The sequence below is a fragment of the Siphateles boraxobius genome, unplaced genomic scaffold (genome assembly GCF_051911475.1).
Source record: "Siphateles boraxobius isolate OS27281-9 unplaced genomic scaffold, OSU_SipBor_1 19, whole genome shotgun sequence".
In the NCBI taxonomy this organism is placed as follows: domain Eukaryota; kingdom Metazoa; phylum Chordata; class Actinopteri; order Cypriniformes; family Leuciscidae; genus Siphateles; species Siphateles boraxobius.
In genome coordinates, this window is record NW_027508799.1 from 20,436,955 (window position 1) to 20,458,398 (window position 21,444).

The 21,444-nt window shown below is 39.4% G+C and overlaps 2 protein-coding genes across 22 annotated transcripts in view; both read right to left on the minus strand.

Annotated features, from left to right (window-relative positions):
* syt1a (synaptotagmin Ia) overlaps nucleotides 1-6,008 on the minus strand; it is a 231,555-nt gene extending 225,547 nt beyond the window's left edge. For all 4 annotated transcript variants that reach the window (XM_077234215.1, XM_077234212.1, XM_077234217.1 and 1 more), the window contains exons 1-2: nucleotides 5,767-6,008; nucleotides 3,441-3,559 (exon numbers count right to left, since the gene is read on the minus strand). The gene's annotated coding sequence lies outside the window, so the exon portion shown is untranslated. The remainder of the gene's footprint in view (nucleotides 1-3,440; nucleotides 3,560-5,766) is intronic.
* Nucleotides 6,009-11,241: 5,233 nt separating this feature from the next.
* nav3 (neuron navigator 3) overlaps nucleotides 11,242-21,444 on the minus strand; it is a 330,354-nt gene continuing 320,151 nt past the window's right edge. For all 18 annotated transcript variants that reach the window (XM_077234164.1, XM_077234163.1, XM_077234165.1 and 15 more), the window contains 10 exons: nucleotides 20,071-20,168; nucleotides 19,865-19,960; nucleotides 19,620-19,788; nucleotides 19,284-19,519; nucleotides 18,589-18,743; nucleotides 17,995-18,066; nucleotides 17,584-17,780; nucleotides 17,384-17,502; nucleotides 17,095-17,298; nucleotides 11,242-14,354 (listed from right to left, as the gene is read on the minus strand). In XM_077234164.1, the coding sequence (XP_077090279.1) occupies nucleotides 14,235-14,354; nucleotides 17,095-17,298; nucleotides 17,384-17,502; nucleotides 17,584-17,780; nucleotides 17,995-18,066; nucleotides 18,589-18,743; nucleotides 19,284-19,519; nucleotides 19,620-19,788; nucleotides 19,865-19,960; nucleotides 20,071-20,168 (1,466 nt within the window). In that variant the 3' untranslated portion in view covers nucleotides 11,242-14,234. The remainder of the gene's footprint in view (nucleotides 14,355-17,094; nucleotides 17,299-17,383; nucleotides 17,503-17,583; nucleotides 17,781-17,994; nucleotides 18,067-18,588; nucleotides 18,744-19,283; nucleotides 19,520-19,619; nucleotides 19,789-19,864; nucleotides 19,961-20,070; nucleotides 20,169-21,444) is intronic.

Here is a 21,444-nt window from a genome sequence, read left to right on the forward strand (position 1 = left end):
GGTTACTGTGCTTGTCACAGTCTTCGTCTGCACCTGTCTGTCTTAGTCTGCACTACACTCCCCAGAATCCTCCTTGTCTCCACACCTGAACTTACTCCCTCAATCACCCACCTGTTCATCGTCTTCATCATCTGTGTCACCTTTCTTCACCTCGTTAGTTTTCATTTGTACTTGTATTTAGTTCCCTCTGTTCAGTCAGTCTTTGTCTGTTCTCGTCAGTTTAACGTTGTGTGTGACCTACCTGCTACATCTGTGAGTACTTGTAAATAAAACTTGGATTTGTACCTTCAGCCTTCTCGTCATCATCTTCCTGCACGAAACCCTGACAGAAGAACGGACCCAAGAAATGGACCACTTTGCAGCGGTCGAATTGCTCTGCTTAAAGCAAGAGGACTGTTCCCTAGAGGAACATTTGGAGAAGTTCCTCAACCTGGCACCAGCTACAACCTTCCCGGACGACAGTCTCTGTTGCTTCCTGCATGTCGGCCTCAACCCCGCCACCAAAGAGCAGTTGTCCGGGAAGGGTCCTCTATGGAACTTTGCCGAATATGTTGAGTGGGTACTGGTGTCCTGTAATTCGCCGTTCACCGCTGGTCCCGTCCGGCACGGTCGAGCCTTCACCGCTGGTCCCGTCCGGCACGGTCGAGCCTTCACCGCTGGTCCCGTCCGGCACGGTCGAGCCTTCACCGCTGGTCCCGTCCGGCACGGTCGAGCCTTCACCGCTGGTCCCGTCCGGCACGGTCGAGCCTTCACCGCTGGTCCCGTCCGGCACGGTCGAGCCTTCACCGCTGGTCCCGTCCGGCACGGTCGAGCCTTCACCGCGGCCAGAGACCGTCCGGCCAGAGACCGTCCAGCCAGAGACCGTCCGGCCAGAGACCGTCCAGCCAGAGACCGTCCAGCCAGAGACCGTCCAGCCAGAGACCGTCCAGCCAGAGACCGTCCAGCCAGAGACCGTCCAGCCAGCTCTGGAGGACGCAGTGCTCCTTGTGGGATCCATGGCTGTTTTGTGTGTGTGGGCAGCACACACATTCGTCACAGCCCATGAACCAGCTCAAAGCCCTCTTCACCGCTAGTTCCGTCCAGCTCAAAGTCCTCTTCACCGCTGGTTCCGTCCAGCTCAAAGCCATCTTCACCGCTCGTTCCGCCCAGCCCCGTCGAGCCTTCACGGCTGGTTCCGTTTAGCCCAGCCGAACCTTCACCGCTGGTGCACGTCAGCCACGCCGAGACTGTTCACGTCCCATCTGCCCAGCCAGAGCCTGTCCCCGACTCTATTATGGAGTCGGTGTCGAAACTTGTCACGCTCTCCAATAATTTTTTTTTGGGGGGGGCAAATGTCCTCGCCATGGCCACCCGAAGGGTCTTCACCGCCGTGGCCGCCCGAAAGGTCCTCACCGCCTCGGCCGCCCGAAGGGTCCTCACCGCCGTGTCCGCCTGCAGGTCCTGCTCCGCCCTGGCCGCCTGCAGGTCCTGCTCCGCCCTGGCATCCTGCACGTCCTGTTCTGCCGTGAAGGCTTCCGGCTCCAGATCCGCCACACCCTCTTCAGCCTCCAGGGCGCCCACCCCCCCACCCCATTGATGTTCTAAGGCGCGAGGTCGCGCCTGTTTGAAGGGGGGCGTTCTGTCACAGTCTTCGTCTGCACCTGTCTGTCTTAGTCTGCACTACACTCCCCAGAATCCTCCTTGTCTCCACACCTGAACTCACTCCCTCAATCACCCACCTGTTCATAGTCTTCATCATCTGTGTCACCTGTCTTCACCTTGTTAGTGTTCATTTGTACTTGTATTTAGTTCCCTCTGTTCAGTCAGTCTTTGTCCGTTCTCGTCAGTTTAACGTTGTGTGTGACCTACCTGCTACATCTGTGAGTACTTGTAAATAAAACTTGGATTTGTACCTTCAGCCTTCTCGTCATCTTTCTGCACAAAACCCTGACAGTGCTCTTGATATTTTTGAACATGTTGTTTTTTTTTAAAACTTTCAAGGCTTGTACCTTGGAACCTATTTCAAGGTTTGCGTTCTCAAGCCACCAAACACTGCTGTTGTGCAAATGAGCGAGCCGGAGTGCATTAAGGGTTTTATGTTAGAACGGTGTAGTGTTAGCGGCCCCTAAGTTAATAACTAATGACCTTTGCGACGGAAGTGAATCAATCAAAACTAACTTTAACTGGACAATAACTTTATTCTAGAGCTGCTGTAAAGCCAAAACAATCTGTTTAACTTACTGTTTACTTTAATTTCCTATTATTACTGTAAAGCTGCTTTGAAACAATCTGTATTGTTAAAAGCGCTATATAAATGAAGGTGACTTGACTTGACTTGCGTCCACTCTCATGCCTTGTTTTCTCCTAATTTTCTCTAAATTAAGTATCCTAAATTAATTCTGCTTATGCAGATTATTGCATATTTCTCCATGTTTTGCTTTGACATTTCTTCACACACTCTTAACAGTGTTATTGATACACTGACTGGACAGTTGTGGCTATGAGCATAATTGCATTTGTTTGTTTCATTTTATTTATTTATTCTTTGTTATCGTTTGCCTGTTAAAGACAAATGTAATGTATAAAACTAGACACAGCTCTTTTGCATCCGCAAATCGACATTTCAAAAGCAACTGTCCAGTTATATGAAAAGGATTAGGCATGAGGCATGCTTGAATGGACATATACATTTATAATTTTCTCATTACACTCTCTTCCTGATGCTCAATACCTCTATTTTATTTCATGACAATATTCAATTACATTAATCTTGATGATCTTTAAACTATCACAACTATTTTACAGTAAAAAAAAAAAAAATTCATGAAAATAAACAGGACATCGCACATCACACTGGAAGTACGCCACGTTGCATTACAGGTAGGACAAAGCAAAGGTACCTCACAAACCTGTTCTATATTATTTGGTACCCCCACTAGTTGGCAGTTAAACAGTGAGTCAGTTCATTGAACAAAAGTAACAAAAAAAGGTTTTCACACTTCTTCAAGAATGAACAAAGTGATGTTGGTGAGTTTGCATGTTGGTGTAAGAGAAAACTGAAAATATTTGATTAGCGCCAAATGAAAGATCAGGATCTATGCAGTTTCTCTATATGTAGCCTATCATTATTCAAGCTGTCAATCCACAAAAAGACAAATTTGCTATTGAAAAATTATTTGAAGAAAACTTTTAGTCCAGATTACATATGTTCATAGGCAATAATCCCTCAAGAAGATTTAGTGTTTTGTCATATTTATAGTTGTGATGAAATGGAAGTTGCAACAGATCTTTACTTCCATATTGTGACATCTGAAATTAAACAGATTTTTTTTTTTAAAAGAAAGATTTTTCACTCAGTCATGGTGAGGCAGAAATATAGATAAGGATAGATACTACTATTCCTAATAAACCCCAGAAAAACTAAACAATATTAGAGAAAAGCATAGGAAAGGCCACCAAACCTTGAGCTGTTCCTGGATATGTGTAGCACCTGCCGCTCTGCATATCTGTCTGAAGGATCCCGACGCTAGACATGAGTGGCTGAACAAGATCCCTGATCATCTGTGAGCAGACCAAGGCGCTGTTCAGAAACAAGGTAGAAAATGGTTATTAAAAAACTAAATCATGAATGTTGTTGCCACAAAAACCTTCAGTAGCTTTATAAAAAACTAAATATGACCATTTTGATGTAACACACCAATGCAATATAGAGACTGAGAGAGACAGAGCAGAAAGGTCAGGAAAGCTCAGAGGTCAATTACAGTTTCCCCAATTACTTAGCTTTTTATTCAGTCTTTACTACTGTAAATTAACATATTTCTTACCCCTATTTCAATGCTAATTAAAAAAATATGAAATGAAAAATACAAAAAAATGTATAATAATAAATACTGAGACTACTGAACCTTAAGATGTATTTGTGTGCAGCTGTTCAGATAAGCCTCAGGTGGTTGTGCAGAGGTTGGACGCCTCTGTTTTTGACTATAATTGAGTGTCATTTAGTCTGACACTTCCAGGTGCCCACAGAATGACAAAACTGTATTTAAAAAGGTGCCTGGCAGATGCATTTGCATACAGAAGTATTACAGATGGTAGCAAAAGGTAGCTGCATAGGCTTACACATGGTGAGGTAGAAATAAATGATCAATGTTTTTGCTGCAAAAAACCTTGACTAACCTAACTACCCCGTTTGAGCACTTTGCAGGTCATGAAGTTTTCGCATACATAGACATGTCACTGCATTTATACTGGCCTACGTGCAATTATCTCAAATGATGATTATATGACATGAATTCCTCCATGATTTTGTCTTGATTGCCAATTCATCCAATGAAGAGGATGTGTGATTGGAGAGCAAACTATGCTGAATCCTCCATGCGTTGCCTGTGTTTGCTACCAAGTAAAAAAAAAAAAAAAAACGCACTGTTTAAGGTGACCTTTAGGTTACAATACAAAACCAAAAGCACTTTATTACCATGCCATTGTACTTTTTGCCATTAGAGCTGGTAGAAATAAAAGTGACTTTGCATGTAAATTTGTGTAAATGCAGAAATCTGAAATGCTGATCTTATGGACAGCGGGGAGCTGATGCCACATCAGCGCTCTCACTCTGAGATTTATGTTGCATAAGGGCCCAGGTGACTCTCATCAACCTTTAATCTATGAAGGTGACCTAAGCCAGACCTCCAGTCGATCCTCTCTGACTCTCTCTGCACACACTTAGACTTGCTAATTCATCTTCCTTTTCATCACTGCACCCTGTGCAGGTTCCAGGCTCTAATAGTTTTTTTTTTGTGCTGGAAATGGAGGCGAGGCACAAGCAGATAAGTTTGGGGTGGGAGGCCATTCGGCTCATCTCTCTAGCACATCTCATTGGCCAAACATGGAGGAGAGATGATCGCTAAGACAGCGGCTTACAGGCAAGAGAGCATGATGGATACGGAGAATCCGTTAAGCCTTTAGTCAATAAGGCTACAAGGTATTGCGTGAAGATTTCCATGGGGTTGTTTTTGCAATGGGTGCTGATGATTTGGAGGATTCACAAGCACGTGTTACTCACTGGTTATATACTTGATTTCAAGCTGGTATACTGTATGTATAATATGTATAAAGCACTAATATTAAATAATATAATTGAATGTGATGGCCAGTGTTGGTGAGCATTACCTATAAAAAGGTACAAATAACCAGTCAGTGCAGACAAATTTGGTAATTGTATGCTTTGTCATGTCATATTTTTAGCAATTTCACACCAACTTTGAATCGGCCAATGAAAAATAAATGTGTCAATGCAATAACATCAATTATTTTTAATTGTTGGTCTATGTAAAGAGCTAGACAAAAATATTTAGCCAATTTCGGTATAATGATTTTTAAATAAATTATCGTACTGTTTAATAAAACTGTTCAACTGTAATTTCATGAATGATGACTTTTTACAGTAGGTAGGCAACATTAACTGTAATATTTTTGACGCACATACTCGTGAGAGATGACAGATTGAATTGAATTAAATTGACATTTGTTACATTTGTGCAATAAAATGTTGCGAAAGATACAATACATTGCCTTAAATGTTTAGGCCTAACGTTACTTGTTCATATGACAATTGCTAGCAAAACTTCCCTTTAGCTGTAATTTATACTACAATTACAATTCCTGTACTATAGGCCTAGTATTTATGTGACTTAGGTTCTTCGAAGAATACCATGGTACTACCACGGCACAACAAAGTGAAAATAGTTTCTTGCATTTACAGCGTTTTAATGTACAAGGCTACTTGTTTACCTAAGGTGAGTCGTTCACAAGCTGCACGTGTAGGTGTTGAAACCTGGTTGAAACTCATAAATTCTTTCTTCATAGCCAGAAAACATGGGACGCTTTTGCAGGTTTGGTTTCAATGGATTGTAGGTGAATTTCCACTATGTCCAGCGCTCTTCGTGTTTTCTGTCTTCTAAAATATTTTGATAGTGTTTTAGTGAGTGAGAGAAGCCGCTCCAAACGATTTAACACGTGAGTGAGCTGTCACTGTCAGAATGAGTCATACAGAATCGCGAATCGATTCAGACCGTTTTGCTATATCCGTTGACCCTTTGATTTAAGGAACCGACTCCAACGAGTGATTCAATATCTTATCGGACAACGGAGAAGTAGTTGTGATTCTAATATTGGGCATATTTAGCCTATTTTATAATTAGCTGTATGGTTCATTTATGTTTTATCTGAAAATGTTTATTGAAGCCTGTATGATTATAACAGTAGGCCTATCTATTAAAAATAAATAAATAAATAGCCTTTAGTGGATTTGGGATGTGCTGATGAAATGGAGATTTCTGGCACAGTGCTTGAGAAAATAAGCTTTAAATATATGTATTTTAATTGAGAATAGGAAATGTGTAATACAATAATCACTTCAATACGTCTGAATGTTTTTGCCTTAAAGTCACCATGAAATCAAAATTGACCATTCTTATTATGGAATGCTGCAGTATTTATTGTAAATTATTTGTCTGTGCACATCCTTATTTTTTTTAAACCATGTTCTCTCATAATCTTTAATTAAATGAACTTCCCCTTATTACATTTTCAAAAGGGAAGAAAAGACTAGGCTATTGCAACGTCTGTTTCATGCCAACTTTAAGGTTCCGTTAGCTGGCCATTTAAAAAAAAAAAAGTCAGGATTTGATAAAGTAAAAACTGACCACATGATCACATGATCAGTGTCACAAATTTGCTTGTTTGATTGGAGAATAAGTGCCAAATCTTAAATATCCCTTCTTCATTTTACATCATTCTTAAAGTTCCAAAACATTCAGTTTATTTCCAAGTTTAAATGAACAAAGGTATTTCATTATTTTCAGACTTTTGGACTCCACTGTATGTCCCTAAGCCATCGGAACAGATCTTGTTATTTAGAGGGGGGGGGGGTAGTAGTGTACTTTAATGTACACTACAGGCACAAAGTTTTTATTCAGCCAGGATGCATTCACAATTAATCAATTGATCAGTGACACCAAATACTATTGTTACAAAAGATTTCTATTTCAAGTAAATTCTTTATCACTTTCTATTAATCAGAGTATCCTGAAGAAACATTATATCACGGTTTCCATAAGAATTTTTATGTTTCTTGAGCAGCAAATGATTTCTAAAGGATCATGTGACATTGAAGACTGCAATGGCTGTTGAAAATTCAATTTATTATAGAAAAATTCATTTATACATTAAATATAAAATGATTTTAGAAAAAAAATAAAAACAATTCACAATATTACAACAAAAAAAACTTTTACCGCCCTCACTTATGTAAGTAGAGACTACTAATTTTAAAAAGCCTTTTCACAAAAGCAAGCCACAAAAATCTATTTCTATTGAAACATTGTATTCAATAGGCAGGATTCTCAGACACCTACTACCTGATAAAAGCTTGACTGATGGGAAGCTGATATAATTAGTGTGGGTGTTTTAGAGAAACTCACTGAATTGGCTGACACCCTGTAATTTCCACCGACCGCTCAAGCTATAATTTACCTCATTATACCACACAAAGGCACTTTTTATTATTTCTGAAAAGTTGTTATATTATTTTTTTATTTGTCGTTTTCATGAAAGCACTGCATGTTGTTGTTCATTTTAGATGATCTCATGGGTCTTTGTACATCATAATTATGAGCAACTGACCTCCCCGTCCCACAGCCCGCTGGAAATGAGGGATTTAAAATGTTCTTGAATTATTTTGCATTTGATTAGCTCAACACACAGGAAAGTCGTGATCATTAACTTTTATTTTTGCATGGACTTGGACTCTTGAGACTCAAGGCTCTGTAGTTTATAAAAGAGCTTGTCTAGTTTCGATCAGAGATGATCACTGCAAGCACTATTAAAATGAAGAAAAACAGAAATGTAAATAGGCCTATGTATTTTTAAGCAAACCTTACTACTATGTCCTAATTTTCAGAAATAACAGGACATTTTTATTTAAATTATGTAATGGATTAAAAAAGTTTTTCGGCTGTGTCCCTAGTTTTGTCTTCGTATTGAAAGGTCTCTTCCTATATTTCACTATTTTACAGTCCCCTGCCCACAATCATTTTAAATAACTGTGCTTTCACAACCTTATGTAAACTCCTATACCTATTCTTAGCTAGCACTACCAAAATTAAAATGGCTAGAAAAATTTAATACATGAAATGAACAATACTGTTATTTTATCACAGTAGGACTTTTTGTCTGACTGCGGTGAAAATGATTTGCCAAATCTAGCGTTCACTTATAGATACATGAAACAGAAGTTGCGATAGTCATCTCTCTAATATTGTGACATACTGTGTAGCTGGTATCTGAGTAAATTGACTTCTCAAACACCATAAAATGTAGCGCCCATTTGCCAGTAAACACGTCATCAGAGAAGAGAAGAGATGAGCTGCAAGAGACAGGGGAAGTTGATGAATGTGCATGGATAAATAATAATACATACTGCAATATTCCGTCCATGTTGATCATGATTTTACTTTACAGGGTGGTTTGTAGGTTCATAGTTTGTATATTCCTTATACATAAACTTTTCCCCCCATGTAGCTTATTTCCAGTACCAATTAGATACCAGGAAATTGCTTTACTGAAAACAGGTGTTTTGCTGATGGAATTACTTTTTATTCAAAACATATTTTTTTGTTTCTCAGCATTTTCAACATTTCAACATTCAACATTTTCTGTGTAGTCTATTTGAGGCAAGCAGGTAAGATGTTCTCACTAATCAAATCATTTTATGCCATCAACATGGAGAGAGTTTTAATCTACTGAAAATTCCTCATCCGCCGGAGGGCATGAATCTACTGACGTCTTTTGTGAACCACAGAGAGTGATTCACTGTGAGGTCGTCTCTTTTCCCAGCACTCCGAGACACAATGTTCCAGCCTCATTTCAATTACACTGCCAACTCATGCAGATCAATAATCAGCTATTATGAAATTAGACACTGATAAGCCATTTATTTATCTGACAAGGGAAAGCACAGAGAGATTGAAGCTCAGAGTGATGCAGGGAAAAGATCGGAGGGCATCAATCAGCACTACACAGTTACACACTTACGTTTTCCGTGACTTTTTCCATCATGTACTGTCATGGAATCGAATCTTGCCTCCTGAATAAGACATTTTATCTACTAGCCTGTTGGTATTAATGTCAGGAGAAGAGCACATTCAGGACATTTACTCATGCAAAAGAGGTTAAACTCACACTTATGCAAGTAGTTAACCCCAAAGCAGGGGTTCTCAACTCTGGCCCTCGAGGTCCATTTAGCTCCGACCTTGATCAAACTTACATAGCTTTCGTGTAATCCTAAAGAGCTTGATTAGCTTGCACGTGTGTCTGAAATCGCATACTGTCTGAGTAGAACTGCATTTGAATTTGAACTTGCTTCGCTACCATTAAAAAAGTATCTTCTTTGAATATGGGTAGAATTAATGAAATTAGGACGTACTACATCTGCCACGTTGTAACTGTCATGTGACCTACTAGCATCAGTTGCAGTTGCTTCACTGCCATTAAAAAATCCTCTCCCATGGCCTCATGGGATGGTAAAGTGTACATCTGACTGAAATCACTCTTTTGAGTTGGCACTTATTTTGAATAAGTAAGTGGGCTACTACACGATCGCTAAAAAAGTATGTTCTATATAGTATGAATGTAATCTGGACGTACAACATTCGCAATGTTGCGTCGCATCAAATCCTCTCCCGTGGCCTCATGGGATAGTAAAGTGTCCATCATATGCACACTTCAGAATCTCGCTGGGAAGAAGTAGATCATCCGGGTACTTTTTGCCAACTCTTCTATGAGTAGCCTACTGTGAATTCATACACACTTCTTGTGTCACTGTTTTTCACCTAGGGAAGTATGTGATTTGGGATGAAGCCAGAATCCCGGCATAATCTTGGTCATCTGGATACTTTTCACAATACTCTACTGTGCCGTATGTTTTTCGCATACTATAGTAGGGAAGTATTCAGTTTCAGACGCAGTGCAGGATTTCCTCACTGCAGTCTGTAGCACAATGACATACTGGATTAACCCCAATTTTTTTGTCCCAAACCAAGGGGGTTAAAGGGGTTAGTATTTGTTGTAGCAGTGAGTAGGCAATTAGGACTGTGATTAACTTAGTAATGAAAACTTTATAATCGGCTGCGGGGTTGAGTTTGGGGAATAAATCATGTGTCCAGTATATTGTGTTTATTCCAGTATGTTGTTGCTCTACAGTCTATAGCGAGAGCAGCGTCCTTAACTCTGCAGGAAAAAGACCTTGAGAGCCAGAGTTGAGAACCCCTGCTATAAAGCTTACTATATCATATTTGATACATGAATCTCTAAGGACTCTAAATTAATTAATACCAACATGATCAAAACTTTGCTGAAAAACCTGTTGCACACAATGTTGTCTTCTGTTGTCTGACTGATATAGTTCACATACACTTTTTTGCTAGAAAAAGGCCTTTTTAATATAATTCTGTAAACATCACTCTTCAGCTTGTGGTAGATGTGTGTTTTTGCGGTGAAATCTTTAATAATTTTATAACAGGCATTTTAAAATAACTCAAAATAATTTGGCGAAGTGATACATAATAATGCAGAACCGGGCCTACTTTATTGCCATGTGATAAAATACCCACAAAAAAACAATCAACAACTGAGCATATGGCATTGTCAACCAATCAGATTTAAGCTTTTAACAACACAGCAGTATAAAATGTCATATAATTTATTTCGTATTTTTTTAGTATTAGGCCAGAAGCAAAATTGTGTAGCCTATATACTCTATATTTTAAAAATGAATTTCAAATTAAAACCATTGTAGCCCATTTTTGCTGCCAAAAGAAACAAACCCCTACTAATATTGTATTTGATTTTTATGCAAGAAAAAGTAAATCAGGTAAATATTGCTTGCTTACTTAATGCGTGAAGTAGAGTTATTACAAATCTGACACCCTGAGACTTGATCACAAGTATAAAGCTGTATTGAAAATTACTGTGGTCTAACTCGCTGTAGAGCTGTGGCCACAACACAGGCCTGGTGCTATTGCTTCCAGAACCACAAGAGGGCACAGCGAGGTTCATGAGTCAATCATTTATTCATCAAACTGAACTGAATTTCAAATTGTACTTTGCAACAGACAAAATATATGACTTATATGACATATAAGACTAAACATAATTATAAAATCATTTATTTGATAAATATATAAATAATGAATCGACACTCAATGGTCAGGTGACACCAAATACCATTTATTAGGGCTTTACAAAGACTACAAAATCCCCCAGATGAATTAAATTTGTGGTCTCTTTCTATTTACATGATATGTTACTTACAAATGTACAAAATATAAAACATCTACCAACAAATGTTCCACCTGAAAAGAAACGTTTCCAAAGTAGTTCAATGTTATGCGCTCACCGAGAGATGGGTTTGCCATAACATGAAGAAAATTAAAAGAATATTTCCGATGTACCATGGACAATCACTATTTGTGTTTGAGGTTAGGGAGCATTAGGCAGTTTGAAACCTTTACTGCACTTCTTATAAATGTTTCTGTTGAGTACTTTTACACTGAACAATGGTTGACAAGCAAAGCATCAGGCACAGAGTCACAGATTTTGGAGGTTACATACATAGCACCACTGTAGTGCTGAGGAATCAAAAAGAAGCCGTTTCCTGAATCAACAAAAAGGTAGATTGGAAAGAATCAAAGGTTAAAGCCTGGCAGTGAGAATGAGTTACTTAGTTTGAGTCAGAAGGTGAAGCTGGATGTGGTAAAGGCCTGATCAAATAAGACGTAAAGCTTTTCAATGGTTCACCTATAGCACCTTGTATGAAACACCTTGTACCTCCTGACCATGTACATCAAGCTAACAGATTCAGTTACTGTAAACATGTGCAAACTCTGGAAAGTGAAAAGTCTTTCACAGTAACATTTCTGGGAAGTCGTAAGTGATTTATTCAGACACTTTAGTCACATTTTTATGTATGAATGCCATTGCATTAGACTTGCATTTTCATAATAAATTGTGCTAGATCTTCAACTAACTTCATTTTTCTGAGCCATTTTTTGCATTTTTTGTTTTTTACATACATGTTCCACGCTAATCTTTTTTTAGTGGTGTCAAACAAGTACTAGCAGAGTGACCACAGGTGTAGTTCGACAACTGGAACGTATCCTGATACTCTTTGTGGCAACACTTTATTTTATAGTGTCCTTGTAACACGTCACATGTAATTACTATAGTAATAACAGTAAATTATGCATAATTACAAGCAACAAGCCCTAAACCAAACCCTAACCCTACAGTAAGTACATGTTGTCAATTAATATTACTCAGTTCTTAATTGTATTATTACACTGTAAAAAGGACACCTTAAAATAACCGTTATTTCCAAAATATATGCACGTTGTGTGATTTTGTTATCTATTGCAATGACATTCACGCATTTTTACAAGTCCATTGAATTCAAATAAAGCGTTTATAGACATAGTGTCTATGTCTGCTAGTTTTGAGGTCATTTATATGCACTTGTACTCCTTGAAAAAAACAAACTTTATGCAGATATACACATTTAGAATTTACAGTATTTCTCTTTTAAACATATTGCAATCGTAATGGACTATAAATATTAATGGCTTATCCTGCATTTAAGGGCGTATAAACATTTCTGTCCAATCAAATGCTCTTTAGAATGAAAATATCAGCTATTTTCGGCAGTCAGGTTCTGCAATTACTTTTGGTAGTCAGAAAACATTCATGGGGTCTTTAAGTGTGGCTTACGTCCAAAGGGGCCAGTGTATCTGAAAGCTGCAAGACAGGAACTGTAACAGTGAGATGCAAGTAAGAAAGGGTTGATGCATTGCAAAGATAAAACAGGGAATCGCTTTGGATGATTTTTGCGCCCTTGAACAGTAAACTGACACTAAAGTTTTCTGTAATTTGAAAAACACTTCACCTCTCACTGTACAGTTTAGAGTTCTGTATAATAACCAGTTATTACAAGACATATAAGGTTTGGACAGGTTGCTGGTTTGCTTTTTTTTTTTTTTCTCAGTAAATCACAAGAGCGTAATGCTAGACAAGAAGAGCAGAAACGCAATACCGAGCGGGCAGAGTGCATCTTTAAGAGGCTGTGCAAGACTTGGATGTATTTACAATCACCTTTTCAACTGTGCAAAACCCACATAGCAAACCAAAATAAAAGATGGATAAACCTCGACTACACGAACACTGGCGCACGGGAGCGAAAAAACGTTTCCGCGTGCACGTACACACATAAAGCAAAGAAAAAACGGCATGCTAGCGAAGCGACGCGTTGGATTTGTGCTCTCGATTCAAGTGATCCCAGCTCAACTGGGATTACATAAAGATCTTTTTTACTTTTATACATTTGGACCGTTTTATAATGGCATGTTTTGCACTAACACTAATTGTAACAAAAATAAAATATGTGGACGTGGCATTTTTAGGAAAATGGTTGATCGGTTCTGTCCTAGGCCATCATTTCTGTGAAAAAGGACAGCGGCACCACATTTAAATGTCTTCAGAGCTCAGCACATTTAAGGCAGCGAGAAAGCACCGTTTTCTGGTCATTTTCACAAAGCTGGTACACTGTCCTACAAGCAGTTGCCTCGTACCCGCGGCGAGGAGAAAACAACTACGCACACGGCCGTGGACTCGAACGAAAGAGGTCGGTGGTGCAGGAGTGCTGCAGGTCACTATACGCTTGGCAGTGAAACGAGTGGTGGACTTTTGCGAATGATTTCACAGTAGCGGTAATGACACGTTGCACGTTTTGTGCTTGTTGGCTAGAGGCGTTTCATGAATGGTGCCGGCGAGATGAGTGTAAACCTCATGTTGGTTTCTGGCACCACGGCAGCACCAGTTTGTTTACTGAGGTCAGAATTCAGAATGTTGCCCTTTAAGTTTTTAAACCTCAGTGAATTTCAACTAAACACTTGCCTCTGTAAACATGTTTAACTAACGAATCACCTCCAACAAATTCAAATTCCAGTTGTTTTTTAATAATTAAGTAAGCACAAACACACACTTTTCCCCAGTGTCGTGTGTGCCACCAGCACCTTTTCATTCGCTGTATACTGGACACTCCACCGGAGGCGTCAGGCGTTTCATAAGCCTGTCTCATAAGCACAAGTCCTGTGGGCCCTTTGCTTTTTAAACCAATCAGAAGACTTCCTCTTCGAATAGGGCGGGTCTTAGAGGGCAGACTCCAATGAGGAGTCCAGCAGGTCGTCGTGGTGACTGGCGCTGTCGCTGTCACAGCTCTGGGCACTGGAATAGTTCGCAGCTTCCTGTAGCCTCATCAGCATATTCATCTAATGGACAGAGAAGGACAGACACATATGTTTTCAATGTGGAAGATGTTACTCAATATCGCTGTGTGACAGTCAGTGCCAGGGTTACATGTTACAAGTAACAAATTGATGTAATTAAGTTACTTCTCAAGAGTAAAAAGTTTGTAATTTGTTTATTGTTCACCATTATCCAAGTATACTTCCGTATTTATTTACTGACAAATACAATTTAAATGTAGTCATGTTCTAGATCACTAGATCGTTGTAAACAATGTAAATAAACAATGTTGCAAACTATAAAAAAAGTAGCCAAGAATAGTTTTACTGTTCTGAAAGAAATGGTGTCAGGCAGTGATTGTGAAAACAAACAGTCTCACAAAAGTAGCTGAGTTAAAGTAGCGTTAAATTGTGTCACATTAGCAAAACTTCGCAGACAAAAAAGCTCCACTGTCTATTGTCAATAGTACAGTCATGTATGAAGCGCAGCTCAAACAGTAGTCACTTTCAAACCAAGTAAAGTTCTGTTACTCATCATGGCGAATTTGCCTGATCAACTTGAACTGGTTGCGAAATCTTTTGATTTTGGGAAATGTTTGCCCTCATGCAATGGAATCTCGCTTGCGTGGATTCCTATTGAAACGCCTGGATTTAGTTTGCGAAAATTCGCCGCACAATGGTAGATACGACGGCACCTTTAATTTCCACACAAAATTAACACTGAATGTTTTTGAAATAAGTCCTTTTGATTATAGCACACGCAATAGTTTACCATGTTACTGTAACATTCCCCAACACTGCTCTGTGCTGAACAAACAAACAAACAAACAAACAAACAAACAAACAAACAAACAAACAAAGTTGTAATGAACTCACACAACCGCACTAGTGATGTTTAAAAACACAGCCACGAAGCATCACACTAATGGTGTTTACACAGCACTCATTTACATCAATGACCACTGTAACACTAGTTGAACAGACAGACATTGGATCAAACACAGATAGAAGGAAACGTTCGTAACTCATCATTTACACAAAGACACAATAGAGAGAAACACTACAACATTAAAATCCTTAAATCTATAAACACAAGCGTTCTCAGACTAAACTAGATCAAACTAATCACTGATATTTAAACAAACAACAGCAGTTCTGTCACCTTATAATCTCTGAACGTCTGTTCTCAGAAAAAAAAAGAAATGAGAGGAGACAGCAAGATGAGACAGTGCAATAATTGTGCATTTGTTTAAAAGCCTTTTGGCTTTTGACCTCAGGGAGGCACAGTCATTATTATAATATTATGACAATGAAATTATCACTAATACATATTTGTAAAATGTCTTTTTGAGATTGGGCCTTGTGAAATACGAACAGAACACATTTCTGCGTATAAGTGTTCCTAAAGACATTCTCAGCAGAAATGAATGCGACAAGTTATATACGAATGGTTTTGTGTATTATTTACAAAGACTTCTGTTCTGCCCATGTGTCCTGATTCATGAATACAGTTGGTCACATTGCATGTACTAAGTGCTGCCACCTAGAGGACGTTTATTACGTATTGCTCATTCAGACTCTTACATTACAGTTATGTCCACATGAGGGTGGGAGAGGGCTGTTTTGTTTTAATTCTTTTTGTCACACACGTCTGGGTTACTATCTTTGTGGGGACTCTTTATAGACGTAATGGTTTTTATACTGTACAAACTGTATATTCTGTCCCCTTACACTACTCCTACCCCTAAACCCATCACACAAAACTTTCTGCATTTTAAAATTTTCAAAAAAAACCTCATTCTGTATGATTTATAAGCTTGTTTCCTCATGGGGACCAAAACATTTCCCCACAAGGACAAGGATTTTGGATATTGCCATCTTTGTCCCCACACCGTAGGTTACACCTGAATCCACACGCACGCACACACGCAACCATCACAACCCCCCCCCATCCCACACACACACACACACACACACACACACACTTATCACTACCAGACAGGTTATCTGAGCCACCGCTTGTTTGTTTACTAAGTCTTTATTATTCAAGGACATTTTGGTAATATATGTGAGCATTTGATCTAGATAGCACTGTGAACTTTATCATTTCTGTGCAGAATTTTTCAGGTCTCCTTTTTGAATGTGTATACATATGGATACATGTCAGCTATCCTTACAAATACACATATAAATGGTAACCTGAAAAATCGGCATTCATTTTCCCCAACTCAAATATTGCCCATGTTTCACCTTGCTGCTCTTGGGCAGTTCCTAGTCTAGAAAAAAAGCTAGTTATTTTGCATGACTAGTGATTTATTACTGTAGTTCTTAGGCTCTTATACAGTAACTTACAGTATACAATACCATTCAAAAGTTTGGAGTATGTTTAAAAAAAAAAACGTTTATTCAGCAAGGATGCATTAAATTGAACAAAAGTGACAGTAAAGACTTTATATTTATAACCAGTCAAAAGATTTACATTTCAAATAAATGCTGTTCTTATGAACTTTCTATTATCAAAGAATTCTGGGGGGGAAAAAGTATCATAGTTTCCACAATTTTTTTTTTTTTTAAATAAGTTCTGAAGGATCATGTGACATTGCAGACTTTGAGTAATGGCTGCTGAAAATGTAGCTTTGCCAAAACAGGAATGAATTATTAAATGATGTTAGAATAGTAATATTACTGTATGTTTGATCCGACCCCAAACTTTTGAGCGGTAGTGCATATCTAAATGAACTGTGTTTTATGAAGCTATCTTTACCAGTGGGTCTCCCTCTGTGTCACTCTGAGATACTTGTTTGGAGGCGGCTCCATCTTTAGAGGAAGTGTAGCCATCATAGCCCACGTCCTCGGGCCGCAGCTGCAGCAGAGCCTGGCCTTCATGCTGCAGGGAGGCCGAGCTCCAAGGGTAGGTGTCAATCACCCATTTGGAAGGGTCCTCCCATGCCGCCCTCTTACCATACAGCTGGAGTGATAAACAAAAAAATGCTTTTAGGTATACATTGTAAGAAATACCCATAATACATGAGTGTGTGTGGTTAAATGTGTACCTGCAGTCCTTCTCGTACTGCTTCTAGTAGATATGGCACTAGAGAATAGTTCCACAGGTCAGTAAACCACACACGTGAGCCGTCCGCATCCATTGGACAGGACAGGAACAGCCGAGGACCTGGAAGCAACATGATTTAACATCTCTCGGCAAAATAACCAAATCAAATATGTTAATTGGCTTTTTTGTTGTGCTTATTACCGATAGTGACGTCTGAGGAGCTGTGAGCCTCTAAGAAAGAATTGATGTGTTGCCAGGTTTTGGGGATCCAGTCGATTATTTTGATGAGGTCGTTGCTGCGCATGTTCTTATCAATCTCAGTTTCAATCAATTTTCTTTTCAGGAAGCGGCCCAGGAAGCCCTTCACCGGCTCAGTGTGGTTGGCACACAGCACCCACCTGAGGGGTTGATGGTCTGATATTACACTGAGAACATGACTGGTAAGATCAGTGTGTGTTTATGTTTTTGTACTGTATGTATGTATGTGTGAAAGTGACAAATATAAAATATGATCACTTATGGCCCCCATGTGGAGAGAAGCTAGAATAACAATCATGAGATGCTGTGTGTCTTGTTCAAAACCATCTGCTACATTGACACTGAACACAGTACCTGAAGTTGTGATGCAACTCCAAGTTTGGAGATGAGGACACACCTTGGTTCATAGTTCCTATGACATACGGGCTGTGGAAGGGACAGATGCACATAATTAGATGCAATTCATCTGCTCAGTTTCAGATACACAAGGGACATCCACTATAATTGGTGTCGAACTGTGGTATAAAATAAACAGTTCCAGTAAGAAATGCTGATTGGTCAATACAGCTCAAATACATATTATTTACATATTAAATATTGTGAAATATTGTGATCCTTCAGATATCATTCTAAAAGGCTGATTTGGTACTCAAGAAACATTTCTTCTTATTATCAATGCTGACAACAGTTGAAATCAGATTCTTTGTTGAACAAAAATTAAAAGGAACAGCATTTTTTCAAAATAGAAATATTTTGTAACATTATAAATGTCTTTACTTTCACTTTTGATCAATTTAATGTGTCCTTGCTGACCAAAAGTATTAATTTCTTAAAAAACAACAACATTTGGGTAGTGTATATTTACAATATTGATGATCTCTTGTATTTTATTGCTTAAAAGCTAAATAAATATATTAAAAAGTTTGGGGTAACCATAGGAATCATCACCATTTGTGGTATTTGCAGTTGAGGAATCCATTGAAGATGTCACTGAGGGAGCCAATATGATGGAGGTTATCCAGAATAACTACGGTGGGGAGCTCGATCTCACACTCCTCTGTGTTGCACTGCTCGGCCAGGCTAGAGAGGTACTGTCGAAGATCCTGGTTTGAGCAAACACAAAGCACATATGTATTACACATCTGACAACTTTTTTTTTTCCCACCCCGGTTGATTTGCCTTTCTAAGGAGGACAAACTTAGAAAACAGTGGTTAAAATTTATTATTTTATCTGTAATGCACATTTTACAGAGGACAGCTTCCAGAACCTAAGTGAGTACAATGCCGAATACACACAAAAACTTCTCCAGAGAGAATTACCAATAGCAATTACCATTTTACCATTATGGAAAGGGGAATGACATTTCCGTAACACGCTCTAAGCAGTTCGCCAATCACAACATACTGGGCCAGCTGACCAATCAGAGCATATTTTGTATTTCAGAAGTCACACAGTTGGCATTTGAGTCACACTGGGAAGAGAGGAGCTGCAGTAATGTAAAATATTTGAAAACTCATTCGTTTATTGACCAATCAAGCATGAAAACCTATTCTAGTACACTCCCAAAACAAAATCAAGACTTTGTAAACGGGCATAATAGGAACCATTTAAAATGAATGCTTCCCAGAATGGAAATACATACCTTGCTGGATTTCTGGTCCACGTTGAAGCTCGCCAAGTTAGTGTCGGTTACCTCTCGACCAGTCTTGGAGATGATGAAGTAAGCCAGTTTAGTGGCTAGGTAGGATTTGCCAGTTCCACTCGGACCGGACAAAATTATTCTACGGTGCTCCATCAGCAGGTTCAAATAGCGTTGAATGATGGGTTTAGGGATCAATGTATCAAACACCAAGTCATCAATACTACCCTCCTTCACACCTACAGTACATAAACAGAAAGACATTTGACTTACTTCAAATCTTTGCTGCACATTTGACCTCTTTTGAGGACCCTAAAATAATCTTTTGAGGTTCCTCACCTTTGAGGCTGACTGTGATGACGTTGTTGTCGCCCACCAGATATCCACAGGGCAACAGTTCAGGCACCTCAGAAGCATGAGATCGGACCACATCCCCCATCCTGTAGCACACTATACTATCCGAATTCAGGCCCAGACTGGTCAACGGGTCCACACGGAACACATACTCCTTAACGCAAGAAAATTCATCTGTTAGATCTGAAATATTGGAACTGAAATATATTTGCAAAAGGCTAAACTGGCACCTTAAACAAGCGTCGTATTACACCATCCAACACGTCCCACTTGGTTTTTCCACTGACACCAATGGAGCCAATCAGATACACCTTCTTCTGCATAGCCTTAGATGACGAGAGTATATGAAATGATGCTCGTAAGGTAATGTTTATTAGTAGTTTTATTTCAAAACAGCTTCTGAAATTAAAACAGGATAGTTAAGATCACTCTATACCTTGGTCTTGTTGAAGTCGCTCTTGATCATGACCACTATACGGACACTCCTGCCCTCTTTGCGTAGGTTGCCCTCATAGCCATCATCCAGCAGAATATCTGTGCACACAAACACGAATTTCAAACTCACTGGAATACAAAAGCCTGAACAACTCAAAAGACTTATCGCCAAATGAGTCATTGAATCTGGGGGAGAAGAACCTTTTCAGCGCTGACAAATTCGACAAGTGGAGACACTAAAGTGTAGCTTTGACTGTAGTTAAACCGACCATTTTAAGCTTTGTTGTCTGCGGGGCTGAGCTGTTTGGTTTTAACAGGGATTTAAATAAAGGAAGAAGGCTGTTATTGTAGGAGTGCGGCTTTGATGGGCCTTGTATGAGGAGCTTGGTGAATGGGCAGAAGGGAGAAGCTTTGTATTCATCCTGCACGAGGTTCTGCAGAGGAGTGATAACGTCCCTTCCACCACGCTCTAGTGCTCCTCCACACATCTCTCCATCAATTAAGCAGCCCCAAAGTCCTGAGAGAGAAGGAAGTCGCTACTTTTAATTAGCCGGAGAGCAAGCGAGTCCACGCCATCCCACCCCAAAACGTGGCTACAGACACACCGTTCAAATCCTCCCTTACAGAAAAGAGGCCATGTCACTCTTCGCTGCGTTCTTTCTCTTCCCGCACAGCTGTGAAATAGTCTTTCCCATGCCAGAGTTTTCATTAACGCCACACCAGAATCATCAATAATACAGACGTATGCAAATCTACACTGCAGTCCATGAGCTGAGCACACTGGTGGAAAACAAAATCATCCAATTGAAAAATATCTACCCGGACACTGTCGGGGAGATGATAATACATATCAAGTTTGCTTGAAATGGTTTTAATTGTGACCTCATATCCCAAATAGCACCAAGTCTCACAAGGAAACACCAATTTAACATTGTTTATCCATGCATCATCAAAACATTGAGCCATAAAAATAATCAATACCAGGATACCATAAAGGTTTGGATATTTTGGTAGTTGTGATAGTTGAGTTGTGATTTGGATGCATTTGTCACGAGAAATTGCAGGTCTAAATGCCTGTTCTCAAACTCTCATTGGGCCATATCTGTTAGGCGCAATGCAGTGTTTTTTGCTAGTTTCAGTCCGACGCAGATATGATTTTCACGTCCTGTGCCACGTTGTTTAGTTAGCAAATGCATTTGCGCCTATTTATGCGCTCATGGGCGTCCTGAAAACGAGGTGTGTTCAGGCGCATTGTTGGCGCTTTGCTATTTTGAGGCAACTGAAATAGACTGCGCCATTGACCACCAAAAACCTGGTCTAAAGCGCAATATTTTTTTTTGTTATTTAAAAAGCGCATTAGTAATGTGCGCCTATA